This window comes from Cadophora gregata (assembly GCF_030347475.1).
Source record: "Cadophora gregata isolate MNR1 chromosome Unknown scaffold_17, whole genome shotgun sequence".
In the NCBI taxonomy this organism is placed as follows: Eukaryota; Fungi; Ascomycota; class Leotiomycetes; order Helotiales; family Ploettnerulaceae; genus Cadophora; species Cadophora gregata.
Window position 1 is genome coordinate 1,037,606 of NW_026695940.1, and position 10,224 is coordinate 1,047,829.

Below are 10,224 nucleotides of genomic sequence, written 5' to 3' on the forward strand. Positions count from 1 at the left end.
CATGGGTAAAAAAGCTGCATCGATGATCGAGATTTCAACGAGCTTATGATACTATCTTATTGGTCACTGGCTGAAGCAATAGAACAAACTTCCCTTTGATTAACAAGAAATGGCATATGTAAGCTCGCTGGCATAGCCAAACTTTGTACTGAGCAACTTTGTACTGAGCAACTTTGTACTGAGCAACTTTGTACTGAGCAACATTGTGGTTACGATGATGGAAGATAGGAATAGGATTTGATAGGTGTTTTCCAGTACTTAGAGACCGGTGGCTTGATAAATTTGGCTCGGAGGCACATTGCAAGCACAGTGCTTGTGAGACGTACTACGAAAGACAATATACAGAAGTCCACCTATCCTGATCCCCTTACTCAGGCAAGGACACAGGCAATGGAGACCGGCTAAGTGGTGTCCAAGACTCTCAAGACATGCTTTTCAAACCCGATATATTCTCCTGCAGCCGCTTTATTTCCTCCTCGAGTCGCTTAATCTCGATTTCTAACTTCCTGTTCTCTGCTCCATGTTAATTAGATAATCCTTCAGCGTCAGCGATGCTGCTGTAGCCTACCGTCGGCATCTTTCAATTCAGCAGAAATGGAGGGTTCGGCGCTCAATGGAAAGTTGGATGTTGCGACCTGTGAAGTGGAGAATCTTAGTCGTTGAAAAGCATTTGACGTGATGATGTGGACCTTGAAAGGTAGGCAACTAACTGATGCGCAGGAAGTAGTGCTAACAGGCAAGAGAGGGAGGAACCTGGACGCTTCGCACGTCATGATAGACTATTGGAATATGATTGCTAAAAATGTTGTTGACTTGACTCGCGCGCTGGGGGGATTGGCTTGTAGAGCTTTGAGATGGATGTCAAAGTGACAGGCTACTCGACAGCCGGCATGGGGTTGTTATAGACCCACTAGACCTCCAAGAAGTACCAATGTCAATATCTTATGATCGCCAAGTGATGACAGGTATTCACGACATTACTCAAGACATTGCCTGTGCTCGCGCAACCATTCTCGAGTTCGGGTTCGAGCCTGTTGACAAATTCGGTCTCTGCCAAGAATTCCGTGTTACGGAATGCAGAGATCACTTGCAGGCTGCCGAGAAGGGTCATGTAGCATGAGAGAGATATGCCGGCGTGGTAGGCTCGTATGGGGTCGGTCGACATAGATTGCCAAGGTGAACACTTGTGATACCGTGGCCATTGCGTGTGGCGGCTTACCCTGACGAGACTTTTCCGTCGTTGGATATTGAGACTCGCTCTGTAGGGGTGTTTTTAGAAGAGCGAACCTGTAATTCCCGAGTTAACCTTGAGATAATTGTTAACATGTATTGAGGACATGATGTTTAAAGCAAAACTAGACGCGTACAAGACGGAAAAAAAATCAGTGAAAGACCATGACAAGATATACCATGATTCTCCAAAGACCTAGGCCATGACTCCATCGCTGTGCACCGATGCCTAACGCCTTAATTAAATGGCCAAAAAACGACCAGTCTAACCCCTTGAATCATCTTCCTCGTGCTCATGGCTTAAGAGCCTTTGCTCTTCATGCAAGCTTTGTGATTCGCTTGCCTCGGCACTCTTGAACCCCTCAATAATCTCCGCTAACTTGACACCCTCTGCCTTGCCTCTATCCACATCCACAAAGTAAATCAACGGCGCAGGTAGACCGACAAGAGCAGCCAGAAACCAGAATGCGGGTCGAATCTCACCAGTTCGATCAACTATAGCGCCAACGATTGCTGGGCCAAAGATACTCGAGCCTTTGTCCGTTATGGCGTAGAGTGCATAGAAAGCAGCTTCTGATCCTGGTGGAATAAGCTCCCCGAATAGCGAGCGACAATAGCTGCTCAGACCTCCGAGCACAAAACCATACACGAATCCAAGAGGATACATCTCCCACGGTTGTTGAAGGCCGATCACGCCCCAATTTTTTACAAATGGAAGGTAGCCCAAAAGGCCATACAGCGGGATGACTTCGAAGATGCAGATGCAAGCAAGTATCGTCTGGTGGGGTCGTAAGCCAACTTTACGAGATATGTAGGCCCATGAAAAGGCACCAAGAACGCCTGCTGTCGTTGCTATGACATTTATGAATCCTAAGGATGCTGCTTCCATGCGGAGTTGAGTTTTGGCATACAGGACTGCCGTGCCAGAGACTGTCGCAATGGCGTCTGAAAGGAGGAACCAAGCCCCCAAGAACAGTGTGATATCCTTCAAGCGGCGAGCAAGCTTGACAGTCCTCCAAAGGGACATCCACGCGTAGGCAATATATGCAATCCAAGATCTCTTCTCCCCATTAGCTTTCGCTAGTAAGGGAGGGCCAGGTCGGGGTCTCAGCCACAGCGCCGCAGGAATTGTGAAAATGCACCACCATGCACCAACCACGAACAAGGCAAGGCGCAGTGAGAAAGTTGTACTATGTAGAGCGTAGACGATAACAATACAGACACATTGTAAAAGTAATCCTGCGCTATACCCAACACCAATACCGGTGGATGATATCCGTGTAGAGAGCTGTAACTCGATAGATGTGAGATTTTTAGCCGCTGGCAAAGGCCGGGTCGGGTCCGGTGCTGGGGATAGTAGAGGAGATGTCAGATCCTGAGAGCCTTCTGGGGCATGTAGTGAAACATCTGACGGCTGATTTCCCAAAATTGTTGATTGTAAGTCAGGCGTGAAGTCCGGGCTCTGATATTGCGTCCTTGGATGATGGCGAACCATCAGTGGTAGGAATGAGTTCAGGAGCACAAAACTTGCACCGAAGCAAGTATTTGATATCATGGCAAGGAGGGCCGCCAGAAGATATAACTTGGGAATGATTGGCAGGAAGAGCATAGTCGCTACTGAGCCGGTGAAGGCGAAAAGTAGTAACAGCCGTTTTCGATAGTTGCCATGGTCTGCAGCACAGCTTATTGATACCACAAGGAGCGCTTGAAACAAAACGCTCAAAGAGAACGTGTACATGGCAAAGCTTGCGGTATTTATTTGCAGACCCAGTACATGGACCACGCATTGTCCAAGGTCCTTGACGGCGGTCGGCCCCGGAAAATTAGGCGGTGGGTGCGAGGAACTCGCTGGACAAGGTATAGAGAGATCAGAAAGTAGAACTCCATTCTCACGGGCCAGTTGTTCGAGGGTAATAGGGATAAATGATCCTTGAATACATGTTAGCATAGTACAGCACCCTGATCGTAACCATTGCGTGCGGCTTTGATATCCCAATCGTCGAGCCGCTCGCGACACCTTTATTGCAGTGTATCTCTGTAACCATGGTTCGTGCATGGTCTAGGAAGTCTTGTAATTGGAAGCCCGGACTGAGCTTCTCTTGCCCAACCATTACTCACCCATTCCGCAGATAACGAAGACCTCTGCCGCAAAGCCATATGCGTACCATCCCGACAGCTCCTTATGGCTTGTCAAGCGTGTATCTTCTCCATCGTATTGAGACGGTCCCTCTCTGACGCCATGATCTGGTCCCATGCTTTCGTTGTTAGAGCTCGAGTGCTCGTCATCTGCTTCGAAAGACGAAGTATATGAATGGAATGATCTCTTTGTGCTGTTCGAGGACAACTCGCGTTGCGGATGATCTGGTCGCGGTTGAGCTTGGGATTCGTGTCTTGGTACCATTGTTTGTTACATGCCACAGCTGGTGATTGGGCTATGTGTAGGATTGGTAGTACGCGATATTTAGTAGGTAAGCAGGTAAGCAGGCGAGAGGCGCTTAAAACATCGTGGTACAGAATGGCGATTATTGTAAATAGCGGAGATGCAGGGACATTTGGGCGAATGCACTTGGGTCGAAATGTAAGAATAGATATACTGTTCGTGATACAATGCGATGGGATATAGCGCAATGATATATATATAACGCTGGAAGAAAAGAGAAGGACGAGGCAAGTAAGAAGCTGAAGATGGATAACGAATGACGGAGAGAGATGTTGAACAACAGGGAGCTGTTCCCCCCCGAGGCCCTTGCGAAGCTAGCTGTGACTGCTCCTACTGTAATGATGCCTGGTGCCTGGCTGCTGGCCTTGACGGGCGGTTGAAAGCTTGGCGGCAAGTCAGCATTGGAAATACAATAAAACAGAACAGAAGAGAACATGAGAAAAGATAATATGATTATGGTTGTCAGTACCTAAGTAGGCGAGACATTCTGAGATTATTTGATACATGAAGACTATTCTTCATTTATATATATTTACCACTACAGTATCAATACGTCCTGGAATCGCCTTGTCCTTCCATTGGCTTCAACTTCGTAACATGTCTCAGAAGCCAGAGCAAGAGCATGTAAATTATGTTAGGAGACAGCGCCTTCAGGAGCAAAGATCTGTTGATAGGAATTCCCACGAGTTACGGTGAGAACAGTGGGCGCCGTACTCGTAACTAGGTACCTACCTAGTATTAACTACAAATTAAGTACTCGCAGGAGATACTGCGTGAACGCTCTGCCCGCTTTTGTCACTGCGGTTCCATGCATTGTTCAGAAAGCCCTGTAAGGCTGTACTGTAAGTAAAGCCTGTAAGCGAGACACTGTGCCTAACGAAGTAAAGGGCTGCCAGATCGGTCGCTAAGACCTGCCCCGCACCTTGTTGACACCCTGTAAAAGGCCGAATGAGATGTGCATGTCGCAGTTGAGGGGACAATATTTTTTAAAAGAAACAGAAGCAGGTGTCTACCTACCTCCCTGCCTATCATATCATACAAACAGTTCTACGTTTTATTCCGAAACTCGAGCTTCCTTTGATTTCCAAGCTTTTGCAGTGCACTTGCAGCTCTACCGATTCCCAAAACCTGGCTTTTGCCTTCAAGGTACCCCCCCCCCCCCCCACCTTGCGCAGCGTAGGTACTCGGGGTACTCCACCTTCCCTGCCTAAGGTACCTTACCTCGCTTACCTATCTACCTTAGTTGGTCCGTTACCTTCCGAGCGCCGAGAATGTCAAATATCACGTGGTACGGTACCCGGCTAATACGGTAACCTTGAAGGTAGCTGGTCGGTACCTACCTGAGGTGGGTAAGGTGGGTAAGATGGGTAAGGTAGGTAGGCATCCCTGCACGAGCCGCCCAGACCCGCGCTTTCTCTGAACCGCCCATCTAAAGCAAACCACTTACCAACGTTGTCGTCGCTGTCGCCGTCGCCTTTCTTTACCTTCACCTTCAAACAAATAAACGTCAATGTCAACCAACGCGACCACGGAACTAATAATCTCATGACTCCCAAGGCCAATTATTTGCTCGACTCCTAATCAGCAATTACGTACGAACAGCCCAACCTCTTTTTCGACCTGCCAGCCACATTACGCTCAAGTTCACGTCCTACATCCTCATCCTCACCCTCCAGCGCAGAGCCGCTCGCACAATCTGCCAGTCTCAAGAATCTCAGCGAACATCTCAGCCCCAGTCTCAGTGGTTGCTATCGATCGCGCCGATGCCCCTTGGCCCTCATCGATAGCGCAGGCTCTGCTCGTTGAGCCCTTCTACAATCGCAATATTCCCCACCTTTCGAGACATCAGCCAAGATAGAGTCGACAGAGCGGGCAAAGGTTGAAGCGGGGGCAGTTGGGGGGGACTCTTGGGGGGTTGAGAGGCCGCAAGAGGATCTGGGATCAGGGAGCATGCCCGGCGTCATCATGGACCACGGGAGCAGGAATGGTTCACATACGAATCATGACAGAGACCAACGGCCCAATGGCATAAATGGTGTACTACCCAATGTAGACAGGATCCAAGACAAAGGAAAGGTGAGAGAGTCGCAAATCATGGCTCCCGTAAGTTCGGCCATTTCAAATGGATTGAATGGAAAATTTCCCGAAGGCTTGCGGCATGGGGTTGGAGAGAATGGTGATTCACGAACCATGCAAGCTAGAGTGGACCGATTGCCTGAAGAGGTTGCTCATATCTCTGAGAGTTACTTTCCACTCTCAACTTTGCTTGCTCGACTGGCGCAAAAAACACATGTGGACTTGCTTGGTACCCTTCAGGAACTAGGACGGATGCCAGCTCCTACTTCGGCGGTAAATGGCAGTGTGTCTTATCTCAGTTCGACGGACGATCCTTCACCAGAAAATGTAAACAAAAAATTGCGATTGATGAATTTTGCAACCTCGTCGCATGAAGCATGGACGAAGGCTTTAGTTATCACGGGCTGGAGTCGGAAGGCGGAGGATGTTAGCCGCTTGATTGACTTGAGGATCCATTTGGAGGCCCAAAAAAGGCTCTACACAGATGCGGTGGACTTGATGGCCGAGAACAAGAGGGCGCTCCAGAATTTTCGACTGCCAAACCCGGACATCAAGACGGCCTTAGAAGTTTTGACGACTGGGCAGGCGTCCTGGATGCCGGATGTGAGTATAAGCAACAGAGTCATTAGGCAACTTTGCTAATAGGTCTAGCTAAACTACATTCAACCGCCACCATTGACCGCCAAGGAAGTTATGGGATCACTAGAGAAGCTCAACACTCTCCTCTGCGTACGGCTCAATTTAAAAGATCATGAAAGCATACCGTTCCAATTCAGGGATTTCACTATCAGGTCTGGTCGTGCTACTTTCACAGTACCGGGAGAGTTTGAAATAGACCTTACAATTGCAGATGAAGAATCGGGGTCGCAGTACTGGTTTATTGATTTCCGATTCCTGTTTCAGCCATCATCAGGAAATATGGACCCGGGAATCCGCTGGCACTTGGAAAATAAAGTCAACGAGATCCTTCTGAAGGATGGTCTTTCTGGATGCTACAAGTATTTGCATGAGCTTATCTTGACTTACAAGATTAACGAATTCCGACGCCAGGCTGTCACACTAGCTAGATCTACGTGGATCGATACACTGAAAGTCGAGATCCTTAACAGGCCTATCTCAATCCAATACTGGGTTAATAGATATACCGACTTTCGGAATTCAAAAGGTGTCCTCGTCAAAGGTTCGAAAAGTTGGGTTATACTGGGAGTTCACAGCGGCAGGCGACAAGACAGTCGCCCGGACCCTAAGGCGACGAGTCTGTTGTTCATCAGATGGTTTCGCGAATCTAAGGAAGTGAAGGATTTCGACATTACATTCGATACTACAAGTATTTCAACCAAGTCATTACTGGAGTCGGTCATTTCCAGACACGTGGAATATATCCTGACCGCTATTTATCAAAACTTGGTGGTCAAGCCTCTCTTCGCGAAAGGTGACCTGGAGTTATCATTGCACATCTCTCAAGATAATCCGGCAGAGTCCGAGCTCAAGATTCAACTGACATGTGAACACCGTTTGTCGATCAAAATCAACCCTATATCCGGTCGTTTTATTTTTAGTCCAATGTGCCGGGCTTTTGCCAATTTTGAAGCTGGCTTGAATGATCGGGTCCAAGATCCTGCGAGCGAAGGGCACATGTGGGTTGAACGTCTTCGTCTCTTCCTAATTACGGAAGACCTCTCAACGCGTGCTCTCAGTGTCGGATGGAACAAAGTCGGTAATCCAGAGCTGCGACTAGACAGAGTGCAGCAGTTTGCTGGCAAGGACCATTTGGCAGTCGTATGGTTCAGGCGATATGGCTGGGCTAAGGATTGGTTCTTAGCTGTTTCCCAGAGCATGAGTGGGGAGAAATGGCATTTGGTCAAAACGTTAGTTCATATCCGCAACGTTAAATATGCAGAGACTTACTCAAACAGTGCCTTAGTACCTACCACATTGCAGTCGAATAACCGGGAGGTTGATTGTGCCATCAAACTTCCGATCCAGACATCATCACCTAGACCCACTTATCCTTTCCTATCCACACTGAATATCTTTGCTGCTGGCGTCATCTCCCACTTCACCAACATGAAGATCCTCCACGCCAAACATGTCCATCATATGCTTGGGAAGGGGAGGCTTTCCAAGGCCCTTATTTTACCTTCTGTTTATACTCGCCTTTCGGACCTTGTCCCGTCAAAAAACAGACTTCCACGTACTGGAAACCCCTGGGCCAAAGATATCATCCGGATCACTTTTCAAGGCGTGGAGATGTTCTCGTCGGGCTTCAACGACAGTGATGATCTAAGCAGTCCTGTGCAGTCACAAGTTATGCAGGTACCGATGATGAGCAGTCAGCCTCCGAGCATTGCTCCCCAAAGACCTTTCAGTGCTGGGGAACGTGCGGTACTTATCGCGGAAGCGCAGATGCTGGTTCCACTCCCGCAGGCTCTCTTGAACATCAATGACCAGGTCGACAAGAATGTGATTTTCAACGCTCAGACCGGATCTTTCGCGATACGATTGCATAGTAGGGTAGGCGAACCTGTCGTCCCTGTTCTTATTGACCGCATGGTCCGGGTTGAGCGATTGGTAGAATTCATCCAGGTGCTTCACAAGCACGAGAAAACCCTGGTCTGCGAAATGGTCTCTCTGGGGAAAATAATATTCACATATCGGCACAACCCGTCAGCCCCCGCGGCAGACGTGATGGGTGTCGATGCAGCTCCCAATGTGTACAAGGTAACAGTCGACTTCAGCGCTACAGACAATATCATGGTATTGGTGTTGGAGAAGGGCAATCCGCACCTTCGAATTGCGGATACTCTTGCGAAGATCTTGAATGGACCTGAAGGATTGGATGGCATCGCGACGTTTCTACCATTGACACTTCCTATTCTAAGCGCTTTCGATATCATTGAAATGGCATGGTGCTCAGACGAGCTGAGCGCAAGGGGGGAAGCATTTATTAACGTCAGGGCAGCCGATTCATATCTAATCAGGTACAACCTCGTTAACCCCTCCCCAAACGTCAACGCTATTTTGATGTCTCGAAAGATTGAATTCGAGGTTAGATTGCGGCAACGGAAAGGAGTGCCTTGGTGGTATGTCCAACGAACTGATAGCTCGTCTCGAGGCAAAGGAGAAGACACACTTGATGAAGCACTGAAACATTTGTGGAATGCTTCAGGCTTGCGATGGCAGGGCATGAGAATTAGCGCAGTGGCTCAGGGCAGTGGTACAGAGACTCTTCTTCTCAAGCTGGATGAAGTTGTAAGGAACTTCGCGATGAGCGGGAAAGGCCTGAATATCACTTTGTCAGCTCAAGCTTCAGCGCCAGACCTCCAGAAACAAGCGCCTCCGCGACAGCAACAGCCACAGAGACAACAGCAGTCAACACCGAACCAAAGTCAAAACCAGAGCCAAGGAAGGAATAATGCACAAAATCGGGAGATCGTGGAAATCGATTGATATGGCGTCTTGATACCCAGCGAGTAATTATGGAAGTGGACGAAGAGTCCGTTTGTGAGCAGGAGCATAGCGTTGGCGTGAGGTGGCATGGTTATGATAGTGCAACATTAGGTTTCCTTCTCTACTTCTGGGACATTTTTTCTCTCACTTCTGGTTCATCTTGCGTTGGCGTTTATAGTGCACTAGCTGTCTTTTTTTTTGGCGCGAAATGGATTATGCGAGGTTTTCTGTTCTGGCGTTGGTCAGAAAGATCTGGTGTCTAAGGAGGCAGCATGTGGCTGTTATAGTTGAATGAGAGGTAGCCGTCCACCTGATGAGGAGCGAAATGGGTTCAATGTTAGAATTGCATCCGTGGTGTCCCAACAGCTGTTGCAAATAAAGCAGTCTATAAGAAAAAGAGATAACAACCGCCCGTGTCTACTTATATCCTTAATAAAGGCTTTCAGGCTATTTTAGTCGTGTTCTAATACGTAATATCTTATTCTAATATTTCTTATACTTACATTTAGACGTTAGTATAAGTTGGATGATACTTACCTTAAATATAGTTTGTATTATTATCTAGAAAGGTTTTATACTCGTTAGCTATAAGAGCTTCGGTAGAAGAGATAAGTTCAAGGGTAGGCTTGTAAGTAGGCTCGCAGGTAGACTCGTAGATAAGTTATTATAATTCCTAGAGCTTTTTAATAGTTTACTAGCTATCGAACCTTTCGAGGGTATTTCTAAGAGTATTTATAGCTTAGAATCAGAGAGTATTTCGGAGGGTATTTTATTTATAGAGATATTAATAATCTTAAGTTATATAAAACAGTTCTATTCGATTTCTTATTATCTCTCTTCTTAATTCTACTAATACTTATTATTAGAGAGCTTTTATTAACACTAGCTTTCCTTCTCTTACTTTTAATATATCGCCTCTAACTTCACGCGCTTCTTTAGTATCTAAATCCCTTTCCTTTACCTCTGAAGTACTCGTTCTCTTTTAAATAAACTTACTCTTAGTCTTCTCTTAGTACTACTTACGTTTT

General features: G+C 47.3%; 2 protein-coding genes across 4 annotated transcripts; one reads left to right on the top strand and one right to left on the bottom strand.

Moving 5' to 3' along the window:
- Positions 1–219: 219 nt before the first annotated feature.
- On the bottom strand, positions 220–3,946 carry ATG22_2 (Autophagy protein 22). 2 transcript variants are annotated; one of them, XM_058499603.1, is made up of 4 exons: positions 3,349–3,946; positions 711–3,159; positions 569–635; positions 220–513 (listed from the first exon to the last, which is right to left on the bottom strand). In XM_058499603.1, exons 1-2 carry the CDS (start codon positions 3,629–3,631, stop codon positions 1,496–1,498), a joined length of 1,947 nt encoding a protein of 648 aa, XP_058350647.1. In that variant the 5' UTR covers positions 3,632–3,946; the 3' UTR covers positions 220–513; positions 569–635; positions 711–1,495. The 2 variants fall into 2 exon arrangements, with proteins under 2 accessions (XP_058350647.1, XP_058350648.1); XM_058499604.1 differs by having other exon boundaries at positions 245–1,306; positions 1,368–3,946.
- A 720-nt stretch (positions 3,947–4,666) lies between these two features.
- On the top strand, positions 4,667–9,636 carry RGR1 (mediator complex subunit). 2 transcript variants are annotated; one of them, XM_058499605.1, is made up of 4 exons: positions 4,667–4,816; positions 4,992–6,349; positions 6,398–7,614; positions 7,663–9,636. In XM_058499605.1, the coding sequence occupies exons 2-4, from the start codon at positions 5,621–5,623 to the stop codon at positions 9,194–9,196; spliced, it is 3,480 nt and encodes a 1,159-aa protein (XP_058350649.1). In that variant the 5' UTR covers positions 4,667–4,816; positions 4,992–5,620; the 3' UTR covers positions 9,197–9,636. The 2 variants fall into 2 exon arrangements, with proteins under 2 accessions (XP_058350649.1, XP_058350650.1); XM_058499606.1 differs by lacking the exon at positions 4,667–4,816 and having other exon boundaries at positions 5,594–7,614.
- The last annotated feature ends 588 nt before the right edge of the window (positions 9,637–10,224 follow it).